The sequence below is a fragment of the Olea europaea genome, chromosome 10 (assembly GCF_002742605.1).
Source record: "Olea europaea var. sylvestris chromosome 10, O_europaea_v1, whole genome shotgun sequence".
In the NCBI taxonomy this organism is placed as follows: Eukaryota; Viridiplantae; Streptophyta; class Magnoliopsida; order Lamiales; family Oleaceae; genus Olea; species Olea europaea.
Genome location: NC_036246.1, coordinates 44,855,074 through 44,874,205, shown reverse-complemented (window position 1 = coordinate 44,874,205; position 19,132 = coordinate 44,855,074). Strand labels below are relative to the sequence as shown.

The window sequence follows — 19,132 nt, the reverse complement described above, 5'->3', positions numbered from 1 at the left end:
AATGTTATATAAGAGACATTTATCTTTGATTTTTATCAAAATCATAAAGCTAGACAAACATGTCCCATACTGCAAATGAATGAAATAAGCTAAAACAAAATGCACTTCTGCACTTCTTTAAACTGGAATACGTGCAACACTTGCATAAGCATAACTCTGTCTCAATGTTATGATCCATGGGAAGTTGAGATTTTTACAGTCTCATGTATAATTACTAGTGCACAATACACAGCTACAGAGTATGGAATATGCATTTTAACATTCAAATAACAGATGGCTATTTACATACTTAATATACTGAAATGTATTAAACGACATGAAGAATAATCAGATTATTGAAACTTAATTTTCATGCATTTCAAAGAGTGCTCAAAGAAATCAGATTCAAATCAGTTCCACGTGTCTGAATTCGACAACAACCTGATGAAAGTAATAAGAATCAATTACTTTGTTCAACTTTTAATTAAAGAAACAAAAAATACCCATTTAATTCCTTCCATTATTTTTACAAATGTTTTTTCAGCAATTTCGCTTCGTTTCAGTTCAGTGACTTCATGGCTGCCACAGAGATTTCATCCTCTGACCAAAGGTTAGACGTCACACACTTACTTGAGATGTATAGACGGAAAAATGTGTCGTCTTCAGTTGGGCGGTGGAGGATGCTTCACGGCGGTGGAAGATGGGCAACGTTCAAACTTCTTCGATTTCCACGAATCCTTGATTTGACAATGGACTATTCTTCTTCTTCACCTATTTTGAAGATGGCCAGAGCTGGAGATGCTTTTCATGGTGTTGTCTTGCCGTCTTTAATGGAGGCCAGTGGAAACGGTGAAGGAGAGTCGGGAAGGGTTTTGAAATTGGGGGAAAATATGTTCGAAGGCAAATGAGGGCTGCCCGGTTTCCAAACGGGTTTTGTCCTTTTTATTTTTTTTATCTTTTTTTCCCAGCTAGGTTAGATTGTAAAACCCCCGTGAACCCCCTTTTCTGTACGCCTAGCAGCACTGCTGAATTTTCATCAACAAAGCTCTATTTTTTTTTATTCCACTCTGATGCACAGCTTTACACGAAGGATGCATCGAGGAGTTGGAAGCTAGTAGGATCAGATGGAAGTAGTAAACTAGTTATCAAGGAGCCATCAGCTAATATAGTCCTTTTGGATTACATGTTATCTGAGAAATTGAAGGATATTATAGACTTCGACAATCACCTAGATGACATCAGCAAGTAAGAACCACAATACTAGTCTTTTTCTCCACTGTTAATTTTGAATATAATTTTTTAGTTGCTGATATTTTCGTTATTCCTCTTTTCCTATAGGGATTAGCTGAACTTAGAACTTTTCTAGTAAAATCCAACGGCCAAAACATCTTTATTATCGTGTATAAAATGGTGTCCATTGTCATTCTTTTCTTGGTTGCTATTCTGAGATTTATGATTTCTGAGAGCCTATAAGAACTTGAATAGGCCGAATGTCAGGTTCTGCACTTAGTGAAGTTTTTCTGGCATTCATATTTATAGCTCGTCTTTCTGGTTGCTCTGATTCTCTAAAAGAACCTCAAAATTTCATAGTTTAACAATCTTTTTTCATTGCAAACATTCAGCCTGAATTTTAAATGTCCATCTCTTGTCCTTGTCAGTATATGTTAAGCTAACTCCATGGTTTTCTTGGACCAATGGTTTATCATAAAAACAATGTAGTGCAGGATTAGTGAACGTGTTAGAAGTAAGCGTTCGTGGTTGCTTATAATCTAATTGCTTTGGATCTTTATGTATACGTTGCTGTAAAGAAGGATACAGGTATTCGATTATAAATTTATTAGGGTTGAGATTTGATTTGTTTTGTTGGCAGGTCCAAATCTGTGATAATTTAGAGTTTAGACCCTGAGTTTGACCTCCAGATTTAGTTGGTCCTTTCCCTTTGCTAATACAATAGTCTTGGAATAATTCTCGATGCTTGTTTGGGAAAAAAATATAATGAAGAGTTGTAATAAGTCTCATGAAATGTATCGATGATTTGGTAATAACTGGGTAATATTTGTAAATTTGGTTAAAGGGAAAATTTGACTTTCCACGTGAAGTACGAGCTTCGTCCTTGGCCCGGAACTCATTCAATCCTAGAGAAGTAAGGATTCAGTCTTGCTTCGTGGCCCTTTGACTGAGATTTTAAAATATATGGTGATTGTATTGAAACCAAAACAAGCACTAAGCTTGGTTTGTCAGTGCTCAAATCTCACACCCATACAGTAAATAAGTGTTGCTATTGATAAATTTAAGGTTAGTTTCGATTCTTCTTGTGTCACTTTGAAAGACATAAGATAATTAGATTGTGAGTAACAATCAAACGTCATGTTAGCCTTGATTTAGTATTCTCGAGTCACATTCAACGTAGGTGATGGCAAATGGTCAAATGTTATGTAGTGTCATTGGTGTTTAGCACCATAACATAGCATTTAATGACATTTCGTTGTCAAGAAGCATTATCTAAAGCAAAGATCCGAAAAGAAGTTATAGCATGAAAAGAGTAATGCTATTCATTATTGGTAGAGATCATAACGAGATATATAGTGGGTTTCTCAATTCATTGTTCAATGAATTTGTGATGAATTTCAATATACAAAGCAATGAGTTAAAGGGCTCACTATTATTTAAGTTGATGATAGTCATTATTGATTGTGAATAACAATATGTGGTGTGAAACAATGGGTTTCATTAAACTACAAGAGAGCACCCATTGCATAAACGATTTGTTTTTGCAAGTGTGTAATTGCATTGTTTTTTGATTTGGTTCTGATCATGAGTTGAGGAAAAATAATCTAACTTCTATCAAAAAGGGGAAGCAGTTGCTACTGTAGAAGGAATAGTAAACCAATCCCAAGTTACTGTACAAGAGAAAAAATGGCGTCATTTTTTATTTTTGTTTAACTTTTTCATTCTCCATTTTCATACGTTATGGCCATGCCTTTTCTAGTCTCTGGAGATGAAATATCTACAATAGTGTTGAATCCCATTCTTTTATCCCATCCCGATTTTAATAGCTTCAAAATTATTTCAATTTCAACACGTAACCATTGTTTCAATTTCTCTTTCTCCTATCTACAATCTTCTATTTCTCTATTTTTCACACAAAAATCAGAGACTACATGCAACCCCTTTTTCACACAAAAATCAGAGCCTATTTTATTAATAAATAATTGCAATTTGGTAATTTGAACAATGTTGCGAGAGGTTGATCAAGATCGATGTAGGCAATTTGTAATTTCAATTTGGTAATTTGATCAATGTAGACATTTTCTTAATAGAGTGCATGGGCACCTAGGCTGCTCGAGAGAGGGAGCCTGCGAGTGTAGTAGTGCAAGAAAGAAAATAAGGGAAGACAGTTGTATAACATTATAATGCAAATTTTGTAATTTTGTAATAATGAGATGCATTGTTCACTACCTTGAATAACCTATGGTCTTATTATTTTTTCTCAAGCATGCAGCACTTACTAATTTGGATGCTTCCACCTCATTCTTTGGTGTTTATGATGGTCATGGGGGTAAGTTTTTCTACTTCTGCTGTTGTTATATTGCATACTAAATTAGGGTGCATGCCATTTACCATGGCACGAATATTTTGAATACAAATCGGCATTCCTTAGCATATACCTATGATTCAAAAGATATGACTAGGCAAAAGAAAGATGAAGTGTTGACCGTAGGCATTTGTATACCATAATCTATGTCATGAGATCTTGTACTCACAAGTCACAATACAGATCCATTAAAGATTATAATTAGTTTGAATTGAAATAATGTTTTGCTGTAAATCAAGTTTTGCTACCCAATTTCTTTGTTGTTTGGTCAGTACGTTATTGTTCTCTTATCAATGCATTGAATTTCACAGGTAAGGTGGTTGCCAAATTTTATGCTAAATATCTTCATCGGCAAATTCTCAAGCATGAAGCATATTTGACTGGTGACATAGGTACTTCTGTTCAGAAAGCTTTTCTCAGATCATTTTCTAATCTCTGGTAGTCTTTAAGAGCTTATGTTTGTGTTTAGTGTATGCATATTTTTCTTTTAAATGATGAATTCTATATAATAGGTCTTCTTTGAATGGCATAACTACTTTCAACAGCTTTATCATGAGATACTTGCAACTTACTTTAAGAGAAGCAAACTTATTTTGATTTAGGCAATTGTGTGGAAAGTTGTTTCTCCCAATTGGATTGTTGAATTTAAAATTTATTGCAATTGGTTGTTTTATCCTTTTTTTTAATATATATAAACTAGGAAAAAAAACTCCGCACTTTGCGAAGCCATCTCTCCGCATAGTGCGGAGCCATCTTTCTGTAAAATTTTGCACTTTTGCCTTTGAAACATATTGATAGAGACAACTACATTTCAATGCAGGTTCAAAATCTTATTCTTGATATGGCAATGTGCTTTTGGCAACTCTCATGGTATCTCGGTCTTCAAGCATTGCGGGGACTCCGCACAAAATTGGTGTGGGGAGTCCCTGCACAAAATTGGTGTGGGGAATCCCCACAAAGTCGTACGGAGTCCCTGCACGAAATTGGTGTGGGGAGTCCCTGCACAGTCGAGTGGAGTCCCCGCACCAATTTCGTGCGGGGACCAATCTGTGGGACACTTCGCACACTGCACACATTTCACACCGTCGCAATTTTTTTTTTTTTAGAGTAATTAGACTAAGTACATTAATTATTATTAATGATTTTTTTTTTAAATTCTATAAATAACAATTTCGAAGAAGGGGATATTGATAATGTCATGTCATTGCTTTCACAAATGGAGGCTCTAGAAAGAATATTGGCAGACATTATTTTCAATGAAATTATACTTTCAGGTTGTAGTCAGGAATTAAACTGTTAATACATTGCTCAAAAGTTGTTTAGAAAAGGCTTTTACAACTTACAAATAAAATCTAGAGATTATTAGATGATTCGGGTTTGGTAAGGAATCGCAAAACATTAATACTTATTGACTATTATGTTCACACGAATAAGGTAAAAGATACTTGGTTAGTTATTTCTCAGATGAAGAAAAAAGAGTACTAGCTAGATTCTTTTGTATATAATAAGATTATTAAAGTTTATAAAGATAATGGGATGTGGAAGAAAGCAATGTGTACGGAGTGTGTGGAGTAAGTCCACACTTTTTGGGATTAACTCCGCACTTTGCTCACACGAACTGCAGAGCAAATTTTTATTTTTATTTTTATTTTTTTTTGTTTTTTGAAAAGTTTTTGAAGGAATGTCTAAAAATATTTCCATGATATAAGAAAATAATTGTAAATTATTTTTACAATTGCATAGCAGTATGTTATCTAGAAAAATATGCTTGTATATTTCATGTTTGAATAAGAAATATACAAACTATTAGTGTTGATATGATTGAATTGAATGTGAAGATTATATTTCTAAATTTTGTATAATTCAATATTGTAAAATTGAAAAAAAAAAAACTCTTTGCATGGTGCGGAGACAGTTCAACCAAGTGCGAAGTAAAAATAAAAAATAAAAAAACATGTGGAGAGAAAAAAAAAAACTTTGGCATGATGCGTGTGTGGAAGAATATTTGTCAATTATGATAAAAAAAAATTCTTCACAAAATGTAAAAAATAAAAATATATAATAAATTTTCTTATTACGCTAATAAAATTACAATAAATTTATTTTTTTACAAATAATATTAAAAAAATTATTTTTATTTTCAAGAAAAAAATACATTTAAAAATTAGCAATCTCATAACATTTTTTTTAATTCTCGAAAATAGAATTATAAAAAATGAAACAATATTGAATTAAACATTTAATACTCAAGAAATTTAATATTAAATAATTTTATACATTTATAACAAATTATAAATTAGCTTACCGTATTTGCAGGCAGCTTACCGTATATGCTGCCTACCATATTTGCAAGCTATCGTATTTGTAAATAACTTACCATATTTACAGTCTACCATATTTGTAAACAACTTATCATATTTGCTGCTTACTGTATTTGCAACTTACTGTATTTATCGCTTACCGTATTTGCTGGCTACTGTATGTGCAAACAACTTACCGTATTTGCTGCCTACTGTATTTACAACTTACCGTATTTACTGTCTATCGTATTTGCAGGCTACCATATTTGCAAACAACTTACCATATTTATAGCTTACCGTATTTGCACCTTACCGTATTGCTGCCTACCGTATTTGTAGCTTACTGAATTTTTTATATACAAATTTTTGCACTTACAAACCGGGAATGCAAAATACCGTAATTCACTTACCAAACCGAATTTCAAAAAAATTTTCAAATTTTTATTTTTTCAACATAAAATAAATATTAAATATATATCAAGTTGGGTGGTATGGCATTATCAATATCACCTTCTTTGAAATTGTCATCTATAGATTTTTAAAAAAAATCATTACTATTTCGTCTAATATATATATATGTGTGTGTGTGTGTGTGTGTGTGTGTGGAGTGTTGTCCCAAAACAAAAAAAAACACACAAAATAGGTGTGGAGCTGTGCGGACACTCCGCATAGAATACTGTTGTAATACTATTGTAATTGTAAAAATAATTTGGAATCCTTTTCTTATATCATAAAAATATTTTTAAATATCATTTCCAAAACTTTCGAAAAAATAAAATTTATACACTAATAAAAATACGATAAATACAAAATTCGTGTAAGGCACGTGACGATGCCTTGTAGATTAGAAAAGTAAGAAAATTTAGTTTTGGGCTTCAATGGAAGTGCTATTTATGACATATCTTGAAAAAAAAAATTAAAATTGGTTTGGGCTTCAATGGAAGTGGGCCATGAGTAGGCTACGAACCCAGTTGTAACTCTCTTGTAACTTCCGTCCTTTTTGTGGTGTTCGATAACCCAATTAAAAACCTATCTCCATGCTGTCATTCATATCCGACTAACTCAACCGGTAACCATGATTTAAGTCTATTCATGTAGCACAGAACAGAACTGAGGGGACAAGCGGCTTAAGGGTCTAGGGTTTCCTTGGCAGCAACTTATCTTGTGTTGCAGTGATTTCTATAAACTTCTTGATCACCAAAGTTGGAAGGTAGTATCAGATTTTCTCGGCAATATCTCTTGAATTTTTGATGTGATTGTTTCAAGTGTAATCGGTGAATACCCAGGACCCAAAATCTTTTTATGCATTAACTTGTACTTCTTCTCTGTCTCCTTCCTTCTTCATTTTTTTTTGTTCCCCTCCTCTTCTCAGTCTTGGCACTATCCTTCAAAATTAAATGTTCGGGTTCGCTGGTTATAGAGATTTTTCTGCATTATTTTCAGCAATCCTTTCCGCTTGGTGCTAGCAGACCGTTCTTCCTATAAATCGATTAAAAACCAGGTTGAACTGAGTACAACCATCTGCTTGAACCCGGACTGATCCTGGTTTTGTATAAAATTTTATACTTGCAGCTGATAAATAAGGAAGTTCACAACAATCCTCTCCTATCAAGTTGGAGCCTTTTTCCACTAGGTCAAGTGAATTGTTGTGTGAAGTTGGAATTAAAATTTATAATAACTATACTTTTTGCATACTTTCTTTCCCTGATTATAGTTAAAATGATTTAAAACATTTTTTTTTAAAAATCGAATGGGAAAAAACACTTCATATGATGTAAAGACATCAAGAAGCTCGCATTGTAATTTATTTATTTATTATTCAAAATTCAATTCAAAAAACTATATTTTGGCTAAAGTATTGATCCAACACTTACTCATCCGTTGAATCACTGACCTTCTACCACTGACGCGGTCGGTTCTGAGTACTATTAGAATCTGCATATCTTTGCTGAACTTTCAAATTGTTGCTTGAATTTATCTAAATTTATGCCAAATGAATTTTTTTTTTCTGAGTTGATAGAAAAATATGCTCTTTTATCATATATATCTTGCGTTTCACTTTGAATGAAGCTCATGCTTCTCAATTTATGCTTTCTGCAATGTCTGTACACATACAGTAACTGTGGGTCTGGGTGCTTTCATGAGCTTTTGAGCTGATTATTGGTTGTTAATTCAGGAGATGTGAAAAGGTGAATGATCGTAATTAGGCTTAATGTGTCAACTCAATGGGATTTGTATATATTTTCTGATATATTGAAATTATTCTAATAATATCAGTTGGCATGTGCATTGATGATTGTGGACTCTTTCGAGTTACCATTTTATAAATAATGTTTAGGAACAATTCATTGCGTTTTCTGTCATTTCAAAAGTTCTGTGCGGTTTGTTTCTCTGCATTCTAATAGGGACTGTAGTCCTCTTTCTATTTTTATTTTTATTTTATTCTTTATCACATGCTATTCTACTTAATCATTTAAGTGAAGCTATCATTTTTATGCGGGAATTTTTTGTACAGTAATGGTAGCTCCCAAAAATAAAACGAAAACGAAATCACAAAATCCTCATCCTAGAAAGAAGCAAAAGAAAGTACATTTAGCAAAAGAACTAGAAAGAAAAGACCTCCTTGATGATTCTGATGGAGTGGATGAAGAAGTAAAAGAACACGAAGAATCTGATGAAGAAGAACAGGAATTCTATTCGGACTTGGATATGTCATCAGATGGGGATGATCCTTTTGCAGATGATATTCTCAAAGGAAGTGATGATGAAGGTATCCTCTTTCCATTGGATCTTTATTTGGAGGTTTATCTCTTCTCCTGAACTTATCACATTTGCTGGATCATTTGTTTAGAGGAGGCTTTAGATGTAGATTCAGATTCAGATTCAGATTCAGATTCTGATTCTGATTCTGATGCATCTGATATTGAGACAAAAGCAAGAGCAATTGATGAGGAAAAGGAGAGGGTAGAAGAAGAAGCGGAGGCTGAATTGCAGCTCAATATTAAAGAAGAGGCGGATGAGTTCCGATTGCCAACCAAGGAGGTTTAGTTAATTGGATACTTCTGCATTGCTTTTATGAGTTTTATTATTAGTCATTGGCTGAAAACATTTTGCCAAGTTTAATTTGAACTGTTTCTACAAATACATAGGAGCTTGAAGAAGAAACACACAGACCCCCAGATCTTTCGAATCTCCAAAGAAGGATAAAAGAAAGTAAGTTCAGTTTCCATGAATTTTCTTAATTATGTTTTCGTTTTAAATTGAAATTCTTTACTATCATTTCTCTTTTCTTTTACCAAGTCCTTTGAATTCGGTTGATCTGTTTCAGTTGCGCGAGTCCTTTCGAATTTTAAGTCTTTGAGGCAAGACGGAGCAACACGAAAGGATTATGTTGATCAACTTAAATTGGATTTAAGTTCTTACTATGGATACAATGAGTTTCTAATTGAAGCTTTGGTTGAGGTTAGTTGCCAGATTGTGAATGGTCAACTCGTTTTGTTTCATTTTCTGTCTTTTTGGTGCTGAGGTTGTATTCACATGTGGAATTTTGTGATTTTTATTCAGATGTTTCCAATTGTTGAACTTATGGAGCTCATTGAAGCTTTTGAGAAGCCTCGTCCAATATGTCTTAGAACAAACACTTTGAAGGTGAACTGGATTATATTTCTTCTTTAGTGCTTTGGTTTGTTACCCATGCAATGGTCCATCAATCACACCATTTTGATATGCTTTCCTTTGGTTTGAATTCAGTCTCGCAGGAGGGACTTGGCTGGTGTGCTTTTGAACAGAGGAGTCAACCTCGATCCATTAAGCAAGTGGTCAAAAGTAAGAGTTACTATATTTTTGTTCTACTCTGTATCTAGTTCAAGGGACAATATTGTTTGTGTTTTGTAGGTTGGCTTGGTGGTTTATGATTCACAAGTGCCAATTGGGGCCACTCCGGAGTATATGGCTGGGTATTATATGGTATCTTCTGATCCTAAAATTTACAATCCTAGTTTTAAGTATTAAAGCAAAGCTGACAGTCTATTTGTTGGCAGCTTCAAAGTGCTAGCTCTTTTTTGCCTGTAATGGCCCTTGCTCCTCAGGAGAAAGAAAAAATTGTAGATGTGGCGTAAGTATATGTTAGCTATCTCAAGTTGCAATTTTCATCCATCTTTTCTTAGTTTCTACTAACTTCTGTTTCTATCTCTTTAACCCCTTTAAGTTGTGTGGGCACCCTCTTTTTTTTAATACTTTTATTGGAAGTTGAAGGGATTCATATTTTTATTTTTTTCCCTTACGTCTAGCTCTTTTTTTCACCACCCAATCTCTAATGCTTTCTTTTTTCTTTTTCTTTTTTTTTTCTTTTTTTACACGTCTACTTCTTATCTGGTCTTTTTTTGCTATACATATTTAATTAATTTGAGTAGCTTCTTATGCAATTGCAGCATAACGGATGAATTAAGATTTTTTCTGAAGATTCAAACTTGATAGTTATAATCAGTTGAAATACGTAATCCTTTGTCTTATATTATGTTGCTGAGAGTTTTTATCTTGTATAAATCTCTGTTAGGTTGAAATTTTATGTTCTTAAACATGCTTGTAAGAGGATGGTTGATAAGCACATGGTGACATGGTTGTTTGAGCGTTTCACGTATTTATATTTGTATTTCTTGTGAAATGGTTGAAATTTTCCCCATGTTGACACAATTTGCGCATTTGTAGGGCTGCACCTGGTGGTAAAACGACTTATATTGCTGCACTAATGAAAAACAGTGGTAAGTGGCTATCCCACTGCTAGTGTTGTATGTCAATGGATGGGAACATGAGAAAAATTTCATGACTTTTGATTTCTTCTTCGTTGCATGAATGATTGATAAATGAACGTGGCTTTGGAGTAGGTTTTTTCTTGCTAGCCATGTTATTTTGCCTCTTCCATGGACCCCCTTGTTTTATGCTACACCAATGATCTATCAGAGCTTCTTCTGGATGTTGTTTTCATTTCTTTATATGTTCAGAAAGTTTGATTGTAATATTTATGAATAATGTTATTCACAATGAAGACTATCGGTAGTCACCCTACTTGGCATATATGTGACAATTTGTTATTTGATACATTAACAGGTAGTTTTTTATCGCTTCATGCATTAAATAACAAACTGTCACATGTATGCCATGTAGGACGATTACCGATAGTCTTCACTATGAATATCATTACTCATTATTTATTCAACAATTTGCCGGTGATCCTACTTCCCAGCCTCCATCCCTGGAAAGTAAATTCTACTGCCCTAAGAATTGGAAAATAGATCCACACATGGTATTATTTATGTACAGCGCACTCTCTCTTTTATGGCTCTTTGGCCACTGTTAATGAAAAATGTTCAAACTGTGATATGCCCATTTCTGATGCCGGTATTCGATTCTTTAATTTAATACCTTTGGGACGGGGGTTTAGTTTTGCCGATCAGTGGATATTGTAACAAAGTGTAGTGTAATCCAGAATTCACCTGGTAAATCAGCATGCTGTTTTTTTCATATTTTTATATACAGTTGTACTATTCTTAGTTGCACTTAGGGCATTTCTATCATTAATTAAAAAAGGTAATTTTTATGCGGAGAGCATAATATAGATTTAGCCTCAGTTTGGGAAGAATATAAAGACAGTTTAAGTTATAAATAGATAGAAATGAGTGTTGGATAAGTTGATAGTACTCATGAGTCTTTTGGAATGAGTAGTTGAAAATGAAGTTTGACCATATATAAATTTTGATGAAGTTTGACCATTTATAAATTTTGTCAAGCGGAGGTTGGCTTGTAGAATTTTTTAAATTGGCTATTGGCAAGGAATTGATATATGTTTGCACGACTTGTCGCAACTTTTCCTGTTCCTTTTCTTTAATTACAAAGTCTATTTGACTCAAAATCATATGGCTTCTTGCAGAATTATATTTGCTAATAGCACAATGACTGCAAACTTTTGTTATAAAATTGTATGCCCAGTGTAGTCAACATGATGTTTTAACATGGTTTCTCCTGAAAAAGGTATCATTTATGCAAATGAGATGAAGGAGTCAAGGCTCAAATCCCTTACTGCAAATTTACATCGCATGGGGGTAACAAACACCATTGTTTGCAACTATGATGGGAGGGAGGTTAGGATCTTCCCTCATTGTTCCTGAAATTTCTTCAAACAATTTTATAACTTCTGTTTCCACTGGTAGTTTTCTTCATCTAACTCCCCCAACTGACCCCCAGATGCAGACACACGTGCGAGCACATAAAGAAAGAAAAACAAAAAAACCGATAGGAAAAAATGTCCTTCCTCTTGCTAAAGTATATCTTGCAACTGTGTTTTGCATTACGACCATCATATCCTTGTACTATAATGCTGGTGTGATGCAAATCTTCTTTTGTTTAAAAAAGATCCTCTCTTTCCACATCTTTATTCATGGTGACAATGATCCCAAAAGTGTTATTTAAAGGCTTTGAGCACCTAGAAGAAACTGAAGAAATTAATACCATTGCTTACCTTTCCTATTTCCTTACCTTTCTAATCAGGCTTTCATATTCTTTCTATAATTCTTTCTTTCATTTATGATTGTATTGTCCATAATTCTGGTGGATCTGACATATCTCTTTTCCTTTATAATTTAACTTTAGCTGCCAAAAGTATTAGGCAACAACACTGTTGACCGGGTTCTACTGGATGCTCCTTGCAGTGGCACTGGGGTATGCAGTCAAGCTTAATTTTGAATTTCCATGAAAGATTCTTTTTGCACTCACTGTAGAACAAATTTTTGATGTGGTTATTCTCATTTTAGGTCATATCTAAGGATGAGTCTGTGAAAACCTCAAAAAGCGCTTTAGATATACAAAATTGTGCTCATCTGCAGAAGGTATGGTTTCTTGTCATGGTGTAATATATGTTTTACGTTCAGAAAGTTATGTTTTACCACATTTATCAGAAGGATATCATTTTTTAATATTCATCCCCTATGCTTGACCATGAGTCGTGGAACCTTGAAGAATAATTAGAAATATTTTACATAACACCAGTAGTTTCTAAATACAACTTAAATATGCTAAGGACATGTTATCAGAATTTGGGATTAGCAAGTATACTGGTAGTAAGAGACACCTCTGATGTCATTCTGTTGGGGGGTTTATCCTGTTTAGTTAATTGTTTCCTAACGTTCTTGCCATACTTGATTCATTTTAGATGTCCCCAATATGGATTTATAATAGAAAACTTTTAATCTTTAATCTCTACTAACGTATGCTTTTGGAACCTCATTTGTCTTTAAATATTTGCAGCAATTAATACTTGCAGCAATAGACATGGTGGATGCCAATTCAAAATCAGGGGGATACATTGTTTACTCCACATGCTCCATAATGGTTGCTGAGGTTTGTTACATTGTTTCTGTCTCTCAAGTCCTTGAATGCCTTCTATTTTTTTCTTTCTGAAGGCTGGAATTTGCAGAACGAGGCTGTTATAGACTATGCTCTCAAGAAGAGGAATGTAAAACTTGTGCCATGTGGACTTGATTTTGGGCGTCCAGGGTATTACCTAGCCAGAACTCATTTGTCAAATCATCGTTGCAATTGCATGATTAGTCTCACAACATTTCTTTTGTATTCTAGATTTATTCGCTTCAGGGAACACCGTTTTCATACTTCATTAGAAAAGACAAGACGTTTCTATCCCCATGTTCACAACATGGATGGATTCTTTGTGGCAAAGGTATGCCTTATTATGGAGAATGATTTGGGATGATTTGGTTTTGGGTTAATTGCTTTATTATGCACTTCAGGCTGAGCCCTTTTTTTTTTTTTTTTTTTTTTTTTTTTTTTTTTATTTACTACGCCATTTTGGGGCAAATCGTATTGAGTGTCATATATCTGTACTACATGATAAAACAAACAATACAAACTGTCTAGTTGAGTTGTCAATAATCCGACTTTCCGATCATTAATTTCAGATCTTTACTGGATTTATGTTGTAAATGCTTCAATAGGTACAGAATTCGTATGTTCTTAAACCTATTTTGTTGTACCTCCTCCTGAATGGTCACTGAGTATGTTGAGGCATACCTCCAGACATCTATGCATTACGCCAAACTTTGACCTGTCATCCCCCCTTCTCTTTTCCGCTGATTTGTGAATTTATTCTATAATTACTTTGCTTTAAATACTACATTACCCCAACTGACTTGTGTAACCAAGAGCTTAGCTTTGTTTCCTATTCTTTCATTTATATTTTCTTTTGGATAAAGGTTTCGTTTGGTTAGGATTGCTGGATTGATTGTGATCATAAAAAATGTACATTCTGCAATAATCAGTTGAATATCTAGATGTTGCCCAGGCAGTTGTTTGCACTTACACCACTACCGCACAATATCTGCAATCTTCAAATTGCATAATCCATTTTTGTTTGCAGTTAAAGAAAATGAGCAATTCCAAGCCAACTCCAAATCCCTCCGAACCTCCAGAAGTGGTGGAGCAAGGACCTGAGTTGATGGAGAGCAATGGCCAAAGCAATGGTGAAGGAAATATCCACCAACACTCGAAGAAAAAGGAGGTGGCTAGAGAGCATAGGAAGTTGAGCAATGGTTCTATTAAGGGCGGGAAAGCAGAAAATCCACCAGTCGCAGAAAAGAAAATGAAAACGAAACTCCCCTCTAGAGAAGAAATTGCAAGAATCAGGTACTCCATCAGCTGGAAGTTAACATAATGGCTAAATTTTTGTTGATGATATAAGATTAGCTGTGCAGTTCAGTGTAGCCTTTCTCACATCCTATTTTATTTTGTTTCTCGTTTTTCTTGGGAAAAAAATGTTCAGAGAAGAGAAGAGACAAGCTTTAAGAGTAGCGAAGAGAAAAGGTAAGAGGAATGACTGAACTGCGGACTGACTAATTTGCAGCTTACAGCAGAGTGCACGCTTAGTTGGGGAATCCATAAAACAGTAAGTCATCCAGTGGTGGATTTTTTTATTTTTTTTAAATTTATTTTTAGCTAATTTATGCTATAAACAGTTCCGAGACAACACTCAGTGTATGTACTAATTAATATTGTAACCTCAAGCGATCAAATTATTGTCATAGACCGAGCGTTTTTCTGAAACTACGTCAATTTTGGTGCTCAAAGAATCAAAATATTGTTTCGCCGTTCTTGGTATTGCTATAAAAATCTTGATTTGTATTCATTTTCCCCTTGATATGTTCCATTCACTTTCATGCATGGTAGTGGTTTGGGAGAAAATTCAGTTTTTAGCTCATTGATGGTTACAGAAAATTCTAGTCTGATCATGAAATAACAGCACGAGAAGATTGTTATTCTTATTTTGAAGGATATGTTCAGTAGCTGACACACTTTTTAACATAAACTTATCTCAAAATGTCTGGTAATAAAAAATTTACTTTTTTTACTCTTCTTCTAATAGTAATCAAAACAAAAAACAAATAAAAATGCTGGACAAGGCATGGGCTTCTCACGCAGACGCTCGTTAACAAAACATTTGAATGTGTATTGTTTGTCATATAAAAATGTGACAAAAGTATTAAGAACGTAAAAGTCTTAAAATGAGCAAAATTTAATTTATTTTTCTCTCCTCTCTTATGAATTTCACATTCTCTTAATAAAATAATATTATACGTAAATACAAAAAAAAATTCCTAGTTTTTTATTACACATTTTTCAAAATGCTGTTGCAAAATCAAATTTTTCAAATGATTGGAGCTCAAACAAGGACTTGTTACGATCAAAACATGGTGCATGTGACTAGTAGTATAGCGTGAATATTTGTGCAGCTACCATTTTTTACCTGGAAAGGGGTAGGGGAGTTCCACTTTTCCTTGTGGTAAAAGAAAATTTAATGGCCCAAAAATGCTTCCTTATGCTGGGCAATCTATTAATTATGGAGGGAAGATTTTGTTTGGAGACAGTAGACAGGATGCTCTATTTGGAAAGTATAACAAAAATGAGATACGTGCAAGAATATTTATTCTTGGTACGAACTTAACAATTTCATTTAAAAACCCCCTCTAATGATACAATTTTGGGGTTCCTCTTTTAACATTTCGTTAACCCCTTAAATACTTTTTCAATATCAGTGTTACCAGTTGTATGTCGTGTGCCACCCGGAGCCGGCTCTGACAATTCGGAGGCCCTAAGCGGGTCGGCAATCTTGAGGCCCCATATTTTGTTTTTCTACACGTATAATAATATTTAAATAAAAAAATATCTATATTTAAATGAAAAAATTGTACAATCTAAAATATAGAATTGCTAGATAAATTATCATTTACAATCCGAGAGATTAGGTTAGCATCATATTTAGTCTTCTCATGTTTTGAGATGCAAAATTAGTAATCAAACAACTCAAATCAAGTTTTTCCGACATTTTTTTTTTCAATAGAAATCATAGCTAACACATTCAACCTCTCTTGTGACATGGTTGATCGAAGATAAGACTTAATCAATTTTAACTTTGAAAAACTTTTTTCAACAAACGCAATAGTGACTGGGATAGTCAATAATATCCTGTAAGCGATCCAAGCATTTGCAAAACAACAATTCATTCCCTTAATGTAATCTAACACATCAACTGCTCCATTAATTTTTATAGATATTGCTTCCCTTAAAATATTCAACTCAGAAAATAATTTCATTCCATCGATATCAGATACTGTGTTATGCTTCAAATAATTTTCAAGATTAATGCAACGACACTTCAATGTAGCATCATCAATGGATTTAAGCTTTTCCAAATAAAATAAAAAAATCCAAAAATATCATCATATTCTTGAAATTGTTCAAATCCATTTTGAAGCGATGATAGAGCTTGATCTACTACATATAAGAAATAATTGACCCTGAAAAATTCTTCAACTGTTTCTATCATCTCTTCACAAGAAATCTCATCAAACTACTTCTTTCTTCGTATAACTCTTTTTTCACGAAATATTGGTTCAATGTCTAATTTACTTGTAGTCTCTTTAACATCGATCACGATCGATTCAAACCTAGATTCTCTATAGCTTTTGAAAAATGAAATGAGCCTTTTTAAATGGTCTATAGCAATGTCAATATGGATGTCCTTTGTTTGCAAATGTTTGCTTACTCTATTAACATTATTCAACACTTCATACCAAATAACTATCCTAAGTAAGAATTCAAAATTTTCTATTTCATATGTTGCCAAACACTTCGCCTCACTTTTTGTCTTAGGATCATCAACTCTTGCCACTTCAAGTAGAGCATTTATTATTTGTGGAGCTTGGAATCTTATTGCTCTAATACTTTCAACATGACTTTCCCAACGTGTTTGAGACAAAGGATTAAGAGCAAGGCCATTTACATTGTCTTTAAAAATTTTCCATCTTTTAGTAAATGATGAAAATAGAGTGTATAGATTTAGCTTTTGTACAACAAGTAGCCATATCACAAAGTGCAAGATTGAAACTATGACACCCACAAGGAGTGTAAAATGCTCTAGGATTTACTTCTAGTAGTCTATTCTGTACCCCTTTATGTTTTCGTTTCATGTTAGCACCACTATCATATCCTTGACCCCTTATATTATTAATATTGATTTCTAGATTATTTAACGCATTCACTAATTCATCAAAAAGTCCCTTTTCATATGTATCATCCACCAATAAAAATCCTAAAAAGAATTATTCTACCTTCACTGGACTTGTTGAAATATCAACACACCTCAATACTATAGACATTTGTTCTTCGTGACTCAAATCTGGAGTGCAATCAATTATCACAAAAAAGTACTTGGATTCTTTGAGTTTCTCGATGATTATTTTCTTGATCTCACCCGCTAGCATAAGTATCAATTCATTCTGAATTTTTAATTCAAAATAATGATAATGACTTTCTTTATTTTGAATTCGACGAATATGCTCTTGCATTACAGGATCAAACTCAACAATCATTTGAATTAAGCTTGAGAAGATACCACTATTTTCTTGGTATATCTCCTCATTATCTCCACGAAACGCCAAATTATTTTCTGCAAGAGTTCTAACCACAGATATTATTCTTAATAATACTTGTCTCCAATGTTCTCTATCCTTATTAATCTGTTACTGCACACTTTTATCAATTGTTTGTTTCTTTTGAAATCTTATTTCCATTTCGATCCATCTACTCATGTTAGTGACATGGTCATAACTCATTTCATGTCTTCTTAGTTTTTTACCAATATTTTTCCAATCATTCGCACCATCATGTGCCAATTGAGTTTGAACCCCATCATTCTTGAATAGCTTACAACAAAAACAACATATTTTATCCAGAATTTTTGAATATATCAACCGCTTTCTATTATGATTCTCTCCATTGGGTAATCGTCGAGTGTAATGAACAGAGGAGAAGTGTCGATTAGCTACATCTTTTGGAAAAAATTACATCATTATCTCTTACTGGATCTTTCATTACGATTAAATCTCTTAAATTCTGATTCATGTTTTCCCAATTTGCTGGATCACTAATCTTTTCATTGATGTTTCTTTCTTTCATCCATAACATCATCCTCGATAAACATCTCTTCATTCACCAAACAATGATTTTTTCAATTGCATTATCGTCGATATCATTCTTATTAAACTCTTCTTCGGGAACCACATCGTCATTATGTTTTTGTTTACTACCACTAAAAATTTTATCAAGAGCTCCCTCTTGAGATTTAATCAATTTTTCAACCTTTTTATGCCGTTTTCTTTTAAAATATCTAGATTCAAATTTTCTAGTGGACATAATTAAAGCAAAATAATGATAGAACCTGATTCAAAGTTCGAATTAAAAATATCCCAGATTCTCAAATATGCCAAGTGTAGGAGTTCAAAATCAACTTGCAAGAAATAACCAAATAACATTTAAAATACGCTTAAGCAATACCAACGTAAATGATGAAAAAATGCATTGTTTCTTGAAGTGCATCATTTGGAGAACAAATTACAAACCTAACCTATGGTTCGCGTTGATTTTTAAAATTTATCAAAATTTCAATTAAAAACACCTGGTTAGGTTCTAATTAAAAAAAATCTTGTTTTGTGAGATATTTTTCGAAGTGGAAAATAATACAAATATCCCCAACAGTATTTACTTAGAGTATTCCGAATGGCGAATGGCATTTACTAATAACACAAATTTATATAATAATTTTGTTTAGGACGCTGATAGAACTAATTATTAAGAGTAAAACAAATAAAAACATTCAGATAAATAACACTAAAAAGTCGCACTTACTATGAAGTAA

The 19,132-nt window shown here is 33.3% G+C and overlaps 2 protein-coding genes and 1 pseudogene across 5 annotated transcripts; 2 read left to right on the top strand and 1 right to left on the bottom strand.

Moving 5' to 3' along the window:
- The window catches only part of LOC111400742, a 30,916-nt pseudogene extending 27,725 nt beyond the window's left edge, over positions 1–3,191 (top strand).
- A 3,730-nt stretch (positions 3,192–6,921) lies between these two features.
- LOC111402489 (25S rRNA (cytosine-C(5))-methyltransferase nop2-like) lies at positions 6,922–15,029 on the top strand. Of its 4 annotated transcripts, XM_023030842.1 has the most exons (18): positions 6,924–7,084; positions 8,390–8,644; positions 8,726–8,916; positions 9,024–9,087; positions 9,203–9,336; positions 9,439–9,522; positions 9,625–9,699; positions 9,769–9,840; positions 9,915–9,988; positions 10,582–10,634; positions 11,902–12,011; positions 12,520–12,588; positions 12,681–12,755; positions 13,174–13,266; positions 13,343–13,422; positions 13,504–13,603; positions 14,300–14,565; positions 14,702–15,029. In XM_023030842.1, the coding sequence occupies exons 2-18, from the start codon at positions 8,392–8,394 to the stop codon at positions 14,757–14,759; spliced, it is 1,851 nt and encodes a 616-aa protein (XP_022886610.1). In that variant the 5' UTR covers positions 6,924–7,084; positions 8,390–8,391; the 3' UTR covers positions 14,760–15,029. The 4 variants fall into 4 exon arrangements, with proteins under 4 accessions (XP_022886607.1, XP_022886608.1, XP_022886610.1 ...); XM_023030839.1 differs by having other exon boundaries at positions 6,922–7,084; positions 13,343–13,603; XM_023030840.1 differs by having other exon boundaries at positions 6,922–7,375; positions 13,343–13,603.
- A 1,757-nt stretch (positions 15,030–16,786) lies between these two features.
- LOC111400741 (zinc finger MYM-type protein 1-like) lies at positions 16,787–18,426 on the bottom strand. Its single transcript, XM_023028127.1, has 6 exons — positions 18,283–18,426; positions 18,074–18,140; positions 17,787–17,884; positions 17,547–17,714; positions 17,336–17,495; positions 16,787–17,223 (listed from the first exon to the last, which is right to left on the bottom strand). Exons 1-6 carry the CDS (start codon positions 18,424–18,426, stop codon positions 16,787–16,789), a joined length of 1,074 nt encoding a protein of 357 aa, XP_022883895.1.
- Between the last annotated feature and the right edge of the window lie 706 nt (positions 18,427–19,132).

Excerpts from the sequence above, each read along its gene's own strand:
- LOC111402489 (XM_023030839.1), top strand. The coding sequence starts at position 8,392 with ATGGTAGCTCCCAAAAATAAAACGAAAACGAAATCACAAAATCCTCAT. Across the intron at positions 10,635-11,901 it reads TGCACTAATGAAAAACAGTG|GTATCATTTATGCAAATGAG; the intron begins GTAAGTGGCTAT and ends CTCCTGAAAAAG. Across the intron at positions 13,604-14,299 it reads ATGGATTCTTTGTGGCAAAG|TTAAAGAAAATGAGCAATTC; the intron begins GTATGCCTTATT and ends TTTTGTTTGCAG.
- LOC111400741 (XM_023028127.1), bottom strand. The coding sequence starts at position 18,426 with ATGAAGAGATGTTTATCGAGGATGATGTTATGGATGAAAGAAAGAAAC. Across the intron at positions 17,885-18,073 it reads GAATGATTGGAAAAATATTG|AAAATAATTTGGCGTTTCGT; the intron begins GTAAAAAACTAA and ends GAACTCTTGCAG. Across the intron at positions 17,715-17,786 it reads TGATTGTTGAGTTTGATCCT|AATGAATTGATACTTATGCT; the intron begins GTAATGCAAGAG and ends TTAAAAATTCAG.